Here is a 15,639-nt window from a genome sequence, read left to right on the forward strand (position 1 = left end):
ACTGCAGAAGATCAAAATCAGAACTGATTTGATCCTTTGCTGACTCATTTTACTCATCTGTATAAAGGAGATAATACTTCTACTCATGAAGAATAATATTTTAATTCACATTATAATCACCCTCAATTCCATATCTAAATGCATATCACCACTATTAGCTGATCTCATATCTGAGCCAAATGAAGAAATGATCACAGAAAGAGTCAGTGAGTGAGGCCTGTAACCACACTTAAAGCTGAGCCAGTCTGCATAGTGTTTCCCTCTTTTAAAAAAGTCATCTGAATGAGATCTCCACAGCTGCTAAAAAATATAAACCTGTTTGTAAAGAATGGGAAACCTTTTCTTGAAAGCCTATATAAAATTGCAAAGGGTTATTATAGTTAATTATTGTTATTGGGTAAACTGAAATTCAAAATTGTGCTGTCAGATAAAGAGTTATGTAATTGGGTTCTCATTAGGGCATTTTATTACCTCTCTCCTATGGGGCAACTGTGCCTTTGGAAAACATGTATTTACACAAGCATTTTGATGAGAGAAATTGATTTGCTGCTTCTAAACTCCTAGGTTTTTGCTTGCCAACTGCCTTGCACAATAGACTTCAATTCTCTAACATAAATGAAAACATATCCATTTATAGCAACCTGCATAATCTAGGAGCAATGGAGGGAGGAATTGCAATTAGGGTCAAGTGTGTAGCTTACAAGCACTCAAGGCAGCCTGGGAGCAGGATGAAATTGGGGAGGAAATGCAAATTTCACTTATATCCAAATGATGATAGTATTTAACAAGTAGAAAGAAAAGAAGGGTAAATAGAAGCGTGCATGGAAGTTAGAAGTTTGAAGATATACAAAACTGATAAGGGATGCAAAATGGCCAAAGAATAAATCTATGGCCAGAAGTTTAGCCATTAAAAAGGGCTATCATACAGCTACCTTGATTCTAAAGAAAATAAAGAACACTTGTCCATCACCTAATTGCTGAGGTGGTACTGAAAATACTAATGCCCAACAGACTAAATTCAGTGCAAAATGCCAAGTGGCTCAATCATGTTCACATTTAGTATTTTGAAGGGGAAAACCCCAGGTGGTGTGGTTTTATCAAGGGATGATGAATGCACCAAGTATTACTATTAGCTAGGTAATTCAAACTCACTTGGACAATAAAATGTGCTCTGCAACAGATCAAAAAAGCTAAGCAAAGGAGTATTCAAGAAGTGAATCCTGAAGTGCCATTTGTTTTAGAAAACCGAGGAAGTTCCAGAAGACGAAATATGCTTTGGGGATCATCTACTTCTTTAAGTTGTACCAGATGAGCAGATGATGATAGGTTTATCAGATTGCACCAGGACAAAATGGTTTATCAGATTGCACCAGGACAAAATGGTGGAAATACTGATACAAAATTACTAAAGAAAACCTTAAAAGTATTGTAGTTAGACTGAATCAACACCAGACTACACAAGCCTGATACTTTCTAAAGAAGGGAATTACAATCCAATAAAGGCAATAATGTCCAAACAGTGGATGTCTATGTAACATATAAGGTGATCCTACAAAATATTTCCACTAATTAGTTGGAATTATTTATAATTTACTTTAATTATTGCAACAAACAATTCCCTGGTTTCAGGGAATAATGATATAAGAGAAATTATCAACACATGGGAATAAATTAAGGGTTTGGCCACTTTTATTTTTAATAATGTGGAGAAAAGAAGCACTAAAATAATTGAATTTGCATATGAAGTCAGTTCAGGTAAGGGTATCTAAAACTGCATAATCTGATAAACTAAGTGGATATATATCTGCATTTTAAAAAGTTTAACTTTAACCACAAAGACTTATGCTTTCATCTATGTGATGTAGAAAAGTATGGTGAAAAACTAAACCCAAGAAAACTGTCTGGAAAAGATCAATTTATTATTGAGTAAGGAGCTCAACAATGCCAAAAGAAACAGTGAACTCTTCAGAGAGATAATGTGAGAACTACAGCTCATGCTGAAAGAACTTATGGGACATTTTTACTTGACTTGGATATACTGGATTGACTGCAGTGATTGTGTTATTCACCAGTCAAAAGGGTTTGGTTAGTAACTTGAGGGCAGTCAAAGGATTGGAGAACACGCCTGACAGAGCTGAGCAGCTCCAATTATCTAGATTATGAGAAAGAAGTTTGAAAAATGCATCTGTCACAGTTGATAAGTAATAGCCCTAGAAAAAAGCATGTGATAGTAGAGGGGTTCTACTTAGCAAATGAGAGATTGCAGTATCAAACTGTTGGAAATAGAAGCTGGAGACTGCCATTGTAACATCCGCCCCATACATGCACCTCTGCTTTGCTTAGCACAAGAACAAACACACACACCAGAGCTGCCTTGTGCTGTCAAAGCCTTTTACCTGAAAACTGACACTGCCCACGGGGAGGTAGTTCCGATCCTCAAGCATGCTCAGGTACTCTGACACCAGTGCTGCAGCATGGACCAGGCACATGGCTGCTTCTGTGTAGCACTTCCTCTTGGTGTGCTTCTCTGCCATGTTCTGCAGCCAAGTCAGCCTCAAGTCTGGTGATGTCTGGTACCCTTTTGCAATTCTGAAAACACAGGCCAGAAAGGAGGTGTGAATGATCACTTCTAAACTAACAAAAATAGCCTTATGATTCTTCCTTTGGGTTGAATGGAAGAAGACATCTCTGTCTTTATTCTGTATGATTCGTTAAACAGAAGGCAAAAAAAAAAAAAAAAAAAAAAGAAAGGAAAAAAGGTTAGGCAGTGCTGGGCAGGAGATAGAGGGCTATGAGGAAATTAAAACTGCTGCATCCAAGACTCTTCAATATTCCTGACTCTTATCCTTGCCCAAATCTATGTTCACCTCCCAGAGGCTGCACTGCAATGTGCCCACTACTGCAGCCTGGGCACCCTGTTTAAGACCAGCTCTGCTAAAAAGGAAATGTGCACAAACAGAACAGATAGAGAGTTTGTCACAGCTATGTCCCTAAAATGCATAGTTCAGCTCACATCACTGCAGAATCTTCTCAGTAGCAATTCTAAATGGATTCACCTGTACATGAGGTCCATCAGCATCTCTGGATCTTCCTGAAATTCCTTCATTTTCACTGTATCTGACAGGATGCCGTTCAGATTACACAGTAGCTCCTCTACCTGAAGCAATGCAAAGATCAATGTGCTCAATCTCAGGTGTTTATTTTTTCCTTCTGGAAAAACAACAGCATCTGCACCAGTTGATGTTACTCTCCTTAAGCCTCTTTTACCCAAGGAAATGTCAGGATGTTTTCTTCAGCTCTATGTAATGCAGCAAAGGCTGCTCATATAGCAAATCTTACACACACATATTTTAATTAATCACAGTGGGCTGAAATCCTTTGATCTATTTATTTCTGAATGAAAAAAGTCAAATGTGCTAATGGAGTTCAGTTTTAGTTGATCTTACATCTGAAACCAGATGTTTTTGTAAGTCTTCAGCACAACCTGAGTTACTCTAAGAATTTTAACAAAGTGTTTGACAGTTGTCTGATATGTTTTTCGTTATTGCCGCTGACATTTTACAAGTTGGCAAAGAGAGAGAAGTTTCCCAGGTGGTACTTGTCTGAAAACATAATGAATCAAATTCCATTTTGGCAAACTCTTAGAGGGCATAGCTCCTGCTGGGGTCTGGGAGAAAGCTGTACTCCAAACCAAGAGATGATTCTCCTGTAATGCCATTTCAGGGGAAATTCTTTAGAGTTTATTTTATGGAATAATATCCACTTCTTCCCCCCTTATTGTTGTGCTAGACATAAACTCATGCAATAATCTCTTCATCCTTATTTTCATTGCTTGGAAGACCAAGACCTAGAACTTGCTTCTAGCATGCTCCTATGTGAAAGCTCCTGATAAAAGCCACAGACGCCATAAAAGATTTAACCTGAATGGGAAATGGCGTTGCCTGCATGTCTGTATCTTCCTCTGCATAGGCCAGGATGGTTCGCAAGGATCGCCGAAGGAATTCCTCATTAAACTCAGGTGATTTTCCAACCAAAGAAGCTAGCGACATGGTCACCTGCATCTTCACTCTTGAAAAATTCTTCCAGAAGAAAGAAAGAAAAGCATGAAAGAATGATGGCTGCACTGGAGTTCCCACATCTACCTCCTCTATGAAGCAAACTCACTTTCTTCTGTCCAGATTGAGTGCAATAGACTCACTGCTCACATAACTGGCCTCTGGTGCATCAAACCTAATCATGTTTTACCCAAAGATCCCTAATTCTGACATGTCTGTACTTTGGTGCTAGAATGTTCCTTGAAATATGCATGCTTTCTTGAGACAGGAGAAAGCCAGAAGCACTGCTTCCCTCTTTGCACAGGCCAGTGGGTGTATGGATCAGACCACACACAGGAACAGATGAGGAAGAATGACTGGAAAAACATTCTGGAAACAAATCTGGGAGGCAAAAGGCCTCTGGGAGCTTCAATTGGTGATGCATTACACCCTGATGATCATGGTGTGCCTGCAGTACATTTTCCTTGTGCAGATCTTACACGTTTTACATATCCAGGGCTTTTAAAGTAATAACTAGTGAAGGAAATTCTGTGCAAGATCAGATGCTATCCAAAATACTAAGACATATGCTTTTGTGCTAGAATATCACTAATCTGCAGGCATAATATATGTATTTTGCTCCACATGTGTGGTAAAAATCAGAGCCTAGTCCTAAGAGCAAGAGCTGTTGAAGAATTCCTATTAGTACAAGAGTACAGGAGTATTCAAAGGTTGCAATTGCATTAGAATAGAACTAGACCGAGTTGTTCTGACACAGGAATGAAAGAAAAAAGACAACGTAAAGGGTATTGCCTATGCATTATACAGTCTTTGCTGTCAGAGGCCTAACGCTGCTCTGATTGAAGATGCATTTACAGATATTGCAGGACAATATTGAGTCATGTTTCCTGAATCAAAGCAGTTAACAATAATTAAAGCTACTTTCCCCCTGCACTTCTAGCACTTTTCTTGGCTCAAATGTGTGAAACAGCAGACCAGGTGACTGCAGATGCATTCCACTTGCTGTTGCAAATTCAGTCTTTGTTTCAATTGGTCACAAAAAAAGATGGCAGAAAATACATTGCTGCTCTCAAAATCTTACACTGGTAGAGCTGAAGCTGTATCTCATGAGGAGATAAAGAGTGGCACAGGCTTGAGTCCGTGTAATATCTATGCTGCTGCTGCAGTGATGGAGAACTCTTTGACACAGGTCAGCACACTGTTCAACCTCCTCTTCAAACAGCAAGTCTCCAAACTAAGGGAAAGAGAAGAAAACATTTATTACTGTTATTTATAGCCATTAAGACATAATTATCTTAGTGCACAAAAGTCAGAGGGTTCACAAAAAGTCCAAAGTTTTCAAAAACTACATTTTATTCTTATTTTTATTCAGATTTCTGATTCCTGTGATGCTGTAGGTTCCATATTTAAGATTTTCTATGAGAAAGAAGGATTTGAAAAGAAGGGTTTGTGTTTTGGAAAAAAGAGAAAGAGACAGAATAAACTCAGAGTATGATTGCTCCAGGAGTTTTTGAAAACATCAAATATTGCAAAGAAGAAGCATGGAGATTTGCTACTTTCGGAATACATAATGATTGATGAAGCAGGCAAATACTTCCTTAAGTATATGGAGCAATTTTTAGCTCTTTGCACCAACGCCCTACCCTTCCCCAGGCCTCCAATATGTTCTTCCCCCTGTGGTGTGTGACAAAACTTCCACTGCCAAGCTTTCATACCAGACCCTCCTATACAGTGTCTTCACAATGCACACAGCAGGCAATAAACTCAGGGGGCAGGATGTCTGTCTAAAGAAACTCTCAGCAGAGACAGCACAGATGCAGCAGTACCGTATCTGCATACACAGGACTGATAAAGGCCTCTGAGTGAACACAAGATACTGCTTCGAATTTGCAGACCGATTTCCTAGTTCTCAGCCCTTCTTCAGTCCATTATCTCACTGTTTTGCGTCTAATTTATATTACAAGCCTGCTGGCAGAGGGTTTTATCACTTTTACTTGTAAAATAACATCTATATGCCTACAGCGTAATAGAAATAATTGGACTGATTGCTTCATGAAATACAGAACAGAGTCAGCTTAACTACAAGATCTATTTCAATAAGAATAACAATTGCTTCACAAAATTCATTACTGTAATTGGAAGTTAGCTTTTAAAGATAAAGTAAAATGAAAACATAATTATTAGTTTCATAACTATTCAGGTATCTACCCTGTTATTAGGCTTTGTCACCCAATCTGCATTTGAGAACAGACAGGCATTAACTGGACAGGAGTATCCTGTTTCTTATTTGTATTTTAGAATAGATTAGGGAAAATAAACATTTAATGCATTCTTCCTAAGTGGAGCTGCTTTTCTTTGTAGAAGAATGAATCTTAAAAATGTTTTAGAGTCCTTATGAAGCACCCAACCTCTTACGACCTCTATTATTAAAAAAAAAGACTTTGGGTCAATTTCTGTCCTCATACATGTTTTGCAGTTTGTGAGGTTTTATTTCTTTGTTAGTTTTTTTTTTTTTTTTTTCTTTATTGTTGATGTTTTTTCTGATCTGGAATTTTTTTATCGGTGATACAGAAGTGGAAGAGAGATGAGAATTTGGCTTAGTTTTCAGGCAGAACAAAGATGAAAACCGTCAATGTCTTAGAATCTGCTTAGAATTTTGAAACCCATCCTAGAAATAGAAACCTAAAATGATGCCCTCAATGTCTCATGAGTTTTGATTTCTGTGCTGCCCATCTGACTGGAAACTAGCCTTGCCGGAGTAACAACTCAAATTTGATTTTATGGAATTCTTGTGCAGTTCTTGGCATTAAGATTCCTAATTAAAATCAGAATGTATTTGAAATAAAGTGAGTGGAATTGCTTACCTTTTTATTGGTAAATCTTATACGTTTAAGAGTAGACTGTAAACCTACAAGATTATCCAGATTTAACTATTCCATCTTGTGTGGTCAGTGAAATAACCTTATAACAGATGCAGAAATCCTGTAACAACCCTATAGATAGTAATTTGTACTTACATATGCAACATATATTTAATAAGTGTTAGAGAAAAGTGGTAAGTGAATGGACACAGCTCTGCTCCTACAAATACTGTTCTATTAATTTGACTGGAAGCATGAAAACAAAAGTATATCAAGAGCATACCTTGGCAATGAGTGCTCTGAGTGTGGCAAAGCAGTGAGTCAGGTAAGTTGTGCTCTGATCATAGCCAAGAGAATTTACCAGGACCTTCAAAACTCCTCCCAAGAGATTATCTCTGCATTCTGCTGCAAAGCTCGCCTACATAGGAAGGAGAAAAACAATAACTGTATGAGGTAATTCAGCAATGAACTGGCACACAGCAACTGAAGTTCTGCTCTCCAGCCCAGGAGACATCCAGGAGTTCAGAATTTGCAGTTTCTTCATTTTTAACATCTGCTTTGGAGAAATTTCAAAGCACTTCTGCAGTGAAGACAAGAAGAAAGAGGGGGAAATGTCCCAAACATTTTCCAAGTTCCGAAGACTCTCCTACACATTTTTAAGCTCTGTGAGCTCCTGCAGTGATTTTTGAAGCTCCATTTCTATTCTTTCCAATCCTTCATGTATACTTTGGGTTAGGAACTGATCCTGTGGTGGGCAAACACTATCCTTTCCCTTGCATCCTTGATATCCTGAGCATCTAGGCTAAACAGACATACTGGTATGTTCTGATCAAACCCACAACCAAAACAGTGGGGAGACTAGGTGCTATGAGTGTTGTCATGTAAAAATAATGCCCAGTACAACAACAGTCTAGCAGATAAATGCTTTTCTACTAACAGGTTTTCAAGCATGAAGTTTTCTCCTCCCTACCTATGAATTTTTTTCTATTCAACACTATACAAGTTTACAGAAGACCTCAAAGTATTTTGCACTGTCTAAGAAACAAAAGGAAAAATTAATCCTGCTTCCACTGGCTTCTGAGGGAGCAGGGATTGGTACTAAGCCACCTCCACTATTTTTCACCTGAATGATGTTCTCTTGCATATCAAGAATGATCAGGTTAGCTTCAGTTGCCAGGTTTCCGCTGATCAGAGCTTCTTGGTCTAGCTCAGCTTTCGTCCTGCAAAAGGAATTCTAATTAAAGCAAGCAGAGCGTATCCCAAGAGTTAGATGACCTGCTGTTTAAAGAAAGCCAGAATATGAATGCATACCATTCTGAAAGATTCCATAAGACCAGACAATGACAATTGTGTTCAGAAAAGTTTCTTAAAATCTATGGAGTGAAATTAGGAAAGCTGCTATCATAAAAGAGCAGTCACAAAGGGGACTTCTGAAAACTAGGCCTCTAGACAGTTTGGATAGATGCTTTTCTTCCTTAATAGTCATCTGCATAATGGCTACTTAATGTCATGTTCAGTTCTTCAGTAAACTATGCTGTAATTTCTGAATGCATTGCCTGTAGCAGGACACAAAATTCTGAAATGGAGTAATAGATAGTTGATCTGACAATTCCATTAAAAAAAAGGTAAAAAAAAAAGTAAACTAGACCGAAGTGGAAATTGCTTCAGTGCCATAGAAGCATTGTTTAATGTAGCAATTTGAAATGTTCATTCCTGAGACTGTTGACAACAAAAGACAGCAGGTCCATACAGCAGTGCCCCAGGACATTTAAGAGAGAGCTGAAATACTGATGAAAGACAGGAGATACTGGTAAGGCAACACAGATACCATCTTAGCTGAGACTGAAGAACAAGGTCTGGAACACAGTACCTCTGCAGCTGAATAAGCATAGATAGGAGCAGCTACTAACAAAACTGTGTATTCACACATCCAGAAATGCAAAGAGGCATTTTTCTTTTTCCAAAGCTGCTCAAAAAAAGTGCTGTTGCCTGACTAGGGGCTGCTCTCTAGAGCTTGAGATTAAAGATCCTGTGACTTTGGCCAAAGTTCCTAGGGCGTATCTGTGGCTGGAGCAACACCCTTACAATCATGCTTCTGAGGGACTTCAAAATGTGTAGCTGCTCTGCTGCAATAATTTACCCAAAAATAAAACAAGAGAAGACAAGAGCCATCCTTTAGTGCACAAACAGATAATTCTGAGGAGGGCTAAGAAAGGAAATCAAGGAAGTAATATGGTTAATAACTACAATGACTCAAAGTAATAAAAAGAAGGGACTGCAAAAACTTTAGTGCTATAATAAGGGCAGAAATCCCATTAAGAGTAAGAACTGAACAAATTTAGTGAACTTTACAGGTGTTTGGACTATTTCCAGTAACCACTGGGCTTTGATCCACATGCTGAAGGGATCCTCTCTGGCATATCTTATGACTGCTGCTAAAATCCCAAAGCACTGTCTTCCCTGACTCCTGCTAACAGAGCCTCTCAATTTTAATATAGCATGTCAAACCCAGCTTAGCTGATTTAATGTGGCAAAACACACCACAGTACTTTATGTACTGAGGAGCCAAGAGCAACACCAAAATAAATGTAGCAAGCCTCTGTATAGGACTCTTCCACTAACTAATGTTTGCCACACTGTTAATAAGAAGGAAAAAAAAAAAACCTGTAGATAGCAATTTAAAATTCTTCTTCTCTCCATTCTTATGACCTCTTTGTTGTATCATAGTAACAGTTGAATATTTATGCTACAGAGACATTTTATTTTTCTTTCTCTTTGACAAAAGAGGGAAAGGAATGAAACTACTGATTTTTTAATAAAACATCCTAGGAGCAAGAACAAAACATAAAAACCTCAAGCAGCTTTGTTCTAATAAAAGCAATATGCATTAATGAAATTACTTACTTATCTTGTCTCTCATTTGCCTGCCGCCACTGTGTCTGCTCCTTTCTCCAGCGCAAATTTTCATTTACCCCTGCTGATCTGTCATTCCCTGAGAGTGCAACATACGTCAGAGAGATTAAAAACAAAAGGGGACACCTGAAGTCTTACAGCTCGCCAAAAGAAGGAGATATATTTCTGTAGCAGTCTGTCAGAACTAAAACCATTCAATTTACAGGTTCGGGGGTCTAGTAAAAAACTCATAACTTTTTTTACTTAGGATTTTTAGAGCATTAACTTGCTTAATGTCTACAAAAACCTGCAAAAACCAACCCACAGATTTTCCATTTATTAAATGAAGCAACATTTTTTGCTATGAACAATACATTTTTCATGATAGTTTTGATACTATTTCTTGGCTTCTGATTAGACACTAACATAACTTTTTAGAACATCTTGAAACTTCTTTCTTCGCTTCATATTCTTGACATGAGAGGAACTCAGTCCTATCTACACCTCGGACAGTTGAAACCTAATGATATTTTCATCCATGCAAAATCAAGAATGGTCTGCAAAGGAATGGACTGTGGGTGAAAAGGGGATGAAATGGATCAGAGGGTGAATGGTGAAAATAGATAGTGTGCGCAAACCCAACAAACCCATTTATGTGTACAGACACTTGAGTTCCTCTCAAAAGGCAGGGAGGCAATGGTATGAAGTACCAGCTGGTATTCTGCAGCGCTTCATCATTTCTCCTCTGGCTCCTTCTCCTCTCAGTAAAGCCTCTTCTAATCGAGCTTTGACGTCGCGTGACTTCTGGAGTGCTTGGGTGCTAACTTTATCTGAGCTTTGCTTGCCCTGGAAGTAAAGTTAAAGCAATCATCACCAATGCCTCCATTTTTGATCATAACATACATCCCCAGAATGAGAGACCCATAGAGGGGGCAGAAAGTAGTGAATTTGACTGATTACTACATGAAGTCTAATAAATGTTGCAAATGAGGAAAGAGGTACAATATGTACTGCTAATAGAAAGAAAGATGTAGTTCTGTGCTACAGAGAAAGAAATTAAAGTTCGGAGAGAAAGTTATTTGGTCCATTTCAGACAGACCCTCTCAGAGAGGAGTGCTGACATCAAGTCCCTGCTCATAACTAAAGAGTCATTCTTAGTGTCCTGTCTAGTACCTACAGGAGCTGTCAGTATAATTCCTACCAAAAATAGCCTTCAAATACCCAGGTAAAAGAAAATTATTAAACTACTTAGGACACCTTCATAAGACTACCTCAAAAGTTTCGGCACCATTTTGTTTGAAGGCTATTGTCAGTTATTTTATCTGAATTAATTTGTCTAGGTTAGATAAGTGCTAATTTAACCATTTCAAACAGATTTCCCCTGGACAGCTGGAATTTAAAGAAAAAAATTGATCCAAACCAGGACAACAAAACTATGCCTTGTTTCACTTACCTTATACTCAAAGCATGAAACACAAATGAAGAGGAGGTCTAAAATCCTGTTCAGCTGCATGGATGGAAGGTCTGCAATCCATTTCTGTATTAGGCTCTGATCAGCATTTTTCATAATCCAGAGGAAACAGATCAAAAGGTTGCGAGTAGTATCAGGACCTAATGTGGCACTCTGTCTGTAGGGCTAGGAACATATAAAGTAAATGTCAATTGAAAGAAGAAAAAAGAGAGGAAGGTCATTTGGGTGAAATAATCTTATTTAAATTGCATAGGAATAGAATCTCAGGACTGGACTTCCGTAAATTTGACCTCTTCCAGGTGATAGTTATTGTAATTTTGACTGTATGTGTAATTAGTGAAAGGACCAGTTGAATGCAAGTAAAAGACTGAGAGAAGCTCCATTTTGCTACATGCTTGTATAATAATTTCCTTATAAAAATGTAGGAAAAAGATTCTGTAACCACTTCCATGGATTCAGGTAAGACTGTAACTGTGGGGCTGCCACCGTGGCATTTGCTGATCTAGAAATGAGTCTAGATTTGATTTGGAAATGGAAATAGGCATGTGGGAGAAAAAAGTGAACAATGTATGGTAAAATAGCAATTAACTAACTAGAAGAGAATAGGAGAAGATGACAGAAGGACTATGAGGGATACGTTGGGGTTGAACAAAAGAAAAATGCAGTTTCTCATGACTGTAGCTGTTAGTGGCAAGAAAGGATAAAAGGAGGAAAAAAAAGAAGATGAAAACAGATAGAAGGAAGGAGATTGCCAGAGCAGTGAACATACCAGTGACACCAGAGGTATTCCAGAGTTTCTGAGGTTGAATTGACTCCCTGCAATGGCAAGGGCCACGTTTTGGTTGATTGCACCTGAAGACTCTTGTTCTTCTTCTGGGTTTCCTGTGCGTCCCTTTCCACTGCGGATATCTGAAACTAAATTTGAAATATTCCATTGGAACTTCAGGGGCAATCCAGTTGCTTCTGTGCATGTGTCACAGTTTTCCACTGGTCTGTAACTGAGCAAAACAATTGGCACTTCCATCCCTGAGACTGTTTGTCTGGCTGATGCACCAAGCAGTGAAAGAGGCACAGCATTATGAAGAGGAATTGCAGCCATCTGCAAAGACTGCCAAATTATTCAAACACATAAAATACATAAAAGGTGGTAGCAAACATGAGATTATCTCTGAAGTTCAAAGCCAAGCCAGTATTTTGTAAGACTTGGAACCATCCAGTTCTAGTTAATTTCAGTCAAGAGGATATGCACAGAAACTAGACATGGATTTGGTAATATTCAACAAAGTATGTAAGTCTAAGAGCTGACATATTCAGTATTGCCTGCTGACTTAAAGACAAGTTTTACTTCAGGCACCTAACTGCTTATATTCTCTGCTGGTTCCTGACATCACTTTTAGCGAATAAAGTTATTTATACTAAAGTTTTGTAAAAATCTTGTCTGATTCTGAGCATCCGTTTTGTATTTTGCAAGTTATGTTTTTCAGAGAAGCTGAGTGATCAGCTGGACTCCACGTGTTCAGAATGTGATCACATTCTCTTGTGACAGATTCTCAAAGAAAGACACTCTAAAACCTAGGCATATTGGTATACCTGGGCTTCCTCATAATAACTTTTTTCATCTATGGCAGAAGGATAATAGATGAAAAGAATGGTGTGAGATCTAATTAGCCTATTTATTTATTTATTTATTTATATTTATATTTATATATTATATGTATGAATGTATAGTAAATGCTTTCACCTTACCCAATTGAAAGTTATAAATAGCACTTTCATACTAGCAAGTTTTCTGATAAGTCATTTAAATGTGAAATATTTTCAGAACCAGTGACAAAAACATACTCTCCAAAGTATATACCTTTAATTAATTAATTTTAGTATCATGTTAATAGCAGCAAAAACGCAACAGAAAATGAGAATACAATCTAATTTCTATAACTGTGGTGTAACATGATGTCAGTATCACTATCAGTATTTTCACTACTGTTATGTGTCTGTAGAGCTACATATTTCTTGCAGACCTTGCAGGCTTTATTTGCAAGGTCAGAAAACTTCCACTAAGAGATATGCAGGAGCACTTACAGATGTATCTCTGGTCTATCACTTTCTCATGAAGTGAGGACACGGAAGTTTTTCCTGTCTGTAAAAATCCAGTTTACCACTAAGTAAAGAAATATTCTATCTTACTAGACGAATATCTTATGTTTGATAAATTATTTAGACAAGTCTCTCTTCGGAGTTGAAAAATTCAAAGACAAAAAGGTCTTACTTGTAAAATCATGGAGCTGCGGTAGTGAATCCAAAATGATACCAACCAAAGGGAGGTAAAGAGCTGCAATTTTAATCTTCACCTCCTTTTTGGAGCAACGTGGATCTAGGTCATGGGAAGTCAGCAGGTTAAGGATAGCACTGACAGCTTTTCTTTGCACCTTGCTAATCCTGTTAACACAGAAACCATCCATGAGTTCCATTCATGGATCATGCACAAATCACTTGTAAATCAAAGATTAAATAAATAGAAAGGAGGTGAAAGAAACAAATAATAAACACCAGTATGCACTTGATAATCTCTTTCATTCTGAGCAGAGATTCCTGTTCCCTGCAAATGATAGGTATCATAAATCTCCAATGCACTTTACCACAATCAAAGAACATACATGTCTTTCAAATTTCTCATAAAAATTCACCATGGTAAAGAGAGATGCTTAAGGAAAACCATCAAACTCTGGCCAAAATTTAGCTAAACGCTTAAGTTCAGACAAAGACAGAGGCATTTTAGAGGGAAGAGCAACTGAAATTTTATGTTCTTGATTTCTGTATTCAGCCAACACTACCACCACAAATAGCATATTTTTATTAATTGAGGGGAACATACTGCAGATAAAACCACGACTGGGTCATTGCTATATTACAGAGTGACTCACTGAAAAGCATGGGGGAAGCAGGACCGTCCTGGAGTCAAACTATGGGCTTGCCAAGAGTAACAGTGTAACCCGTTCTAACATCGGCAAATTGGGATACACACCCCTCGCTGTCTGCATCCAGTGCTGCTGCCAATTCAGTGAAAAGTAAGCCAGTCAGGAAGTGCTGCTGACGGTATTCAGCTGAGAGGTCAAACATACCAGTGATTTTCTGGTCCTGGAAACTAGAGCAGGAGCTGGAGTTCTGCAGAAATATATTAGAAGTGTTAAAGAATGATCACTGAAACCAGTGTTTATTAAAGAGATCACAGTCACAGTCAATGTGAAAACCAGGAAATCTCTACCAGAGGAAAACCATGGACTCTGAAAGTAGGTTGGGCATTTTGGAGGAAGACATCTGTGTGTGAAATTAAAAGCTTGCTAGGATGCAATCTCATCCTTTCTGCTCTGTGCGAGCAACTCATTTTACACTGTTTGAAATGTAAAATTCCTACCCTGTATTCATTAGTTTGGACAGGACACAAAGTCAGAATTTTCTCCATTCTTGTTCTTATTGTTGCAGAGCAGCCAATAGCTATCACAGAGCAAGACAGTGCATCTACTTTAAGAGGGACTTAGGTGTCAGAAGTTCTCTGGGCATTTTTCAGTGTCCATGATGTCTAGTATGGAAGTAAGGTCAGGAAAGACACGTGAACCTTGTTTCCTTTTGCCCTGGTACTCCTTGGCTGAGCTTGCTGGCAGCTGGCATAATTTAGACCAGCCTTCAAACTGCTCTAACTTATGACTGTGACTGATATACAGCCAGCCCAGGAATGGAAAGTTGCTGCTATATATGTGCTGTGAACTTCTTAGCTTCTGCAATCATAGGTGTGTGCCACAGGTCACCTGGAATGTTCTTGTCCCTTGCTCAGGTGAGCATAAGTCTTAGACTGTACTCCACTGCAGCTACTGGGTTTTATGAGTCCAAATTTTGCTTTTAATCTATATTCTTCAGTATTCCTTCCAATATTTCTGTCAGTGACCTGGGAATAGCCTCAGAGCCCAAACACGTGAAGTATCAGTATACCACACTGTGGTAGCTATCTTCTAGTATATTGGGTCACATGAACCCCATGTCTCTTAGCAGCCCCACATTTTGGATCCATATAGGCCACTCCCATTCAACCTCAAACAAACAGGCATTGGCTGTATTATGTTTGTGTGAAATAATGTCAAAGGGTAGAGCACTCAGTTAAGTGAGTTTGGCTTCTCTCAAAAAATTTCAAAAGATTTATTCACAAGACCATATTTCTACTGCAAGTCTAACTCAAGTGGGCAGCACTCCTGCAGACAGATCAAAATTACTGCAAGGGTGGTCAGCTACTGCATTAAATCATGCAAGGGCCACAAAAGCCTTATTGATTTGCACAGGTTGCACATTGTAGGTTACTCCTAAAGGA

At 38.4% G+C, this 15,639-nt stretch overlaps 1 protein-coding gene across 5 annotated transcripts in view; it reads right to left on the bottom strand.

The window, feature by feature from the left end:
* The window catches only part of DOCK8 (dedicator of cytokinesis 8), an 84,167-nt gene that overhangs the window by 11,146 nt on the left and 57,382 nt on the right, over positions 1-15,639 (bottom strand). For all 5 annotated transcript variants that reach the window (XM_038124070.1, XM_038124073.1, XM_038124072.1 and 2 more), the window contains 12 exons: positions 14,305-14,444; positions 13,549-13,718; positions 12,049-12,194; positions 11,262-11,444; positions 10,519-10,654; positions 9,821-9,908; positions 8,040-8,136; positions 7,200-7,334; positions 5,137-5,289; positions 3,921-4,079; positions 3,057-3,157; positions 2,397-2,589 (listed from right to left, as the gene is read on the bottom strand). In XM_038124070.1, coding sequence (XP_037979998.1) covers positions 2,397-2,589; positions 3,057-3,157; positions 3,921-4,079; positions 5,137-5,289; positions 7,200-7,334; positions 8,040-8,136; positions 9,821-9,908; positions 10,519-10,654; positions 11,262-11,444; positions 12,049-12,194; positions 13,549-13,718; positions 14,305-14,444 — 1,701 coding nt within the window. The remainder of the gene's footprint in view (positions 1-2,396; positions 2,590-3,056; positions 3,158-3,920; positions 4,080-5,136; positions 5,290-7,199; positions 7,335-8,039; positions 8,137-9,820; positions 9,909-10,518; positions 10,655-11,261; positions 11,445-12,048; positions 12,195-13,548; positions 13,719-14,304; positions 14,445-15,639) is intronic.

The sequence above is a fragment of the Motacilla alba genome, chromosome Z, assembly GCF_015832195.1.
Source record: "Motacilla alba alba isolate MOTALB_02 chromosome Z, Motacilla_alba_V1.0_pri, whole genome shotgun sequence".
NCBI lineage: Eukaryota > Metazoa > Chordata > Aves > Passeriformes > Motacillidae > Motacilla > Motacilla alba.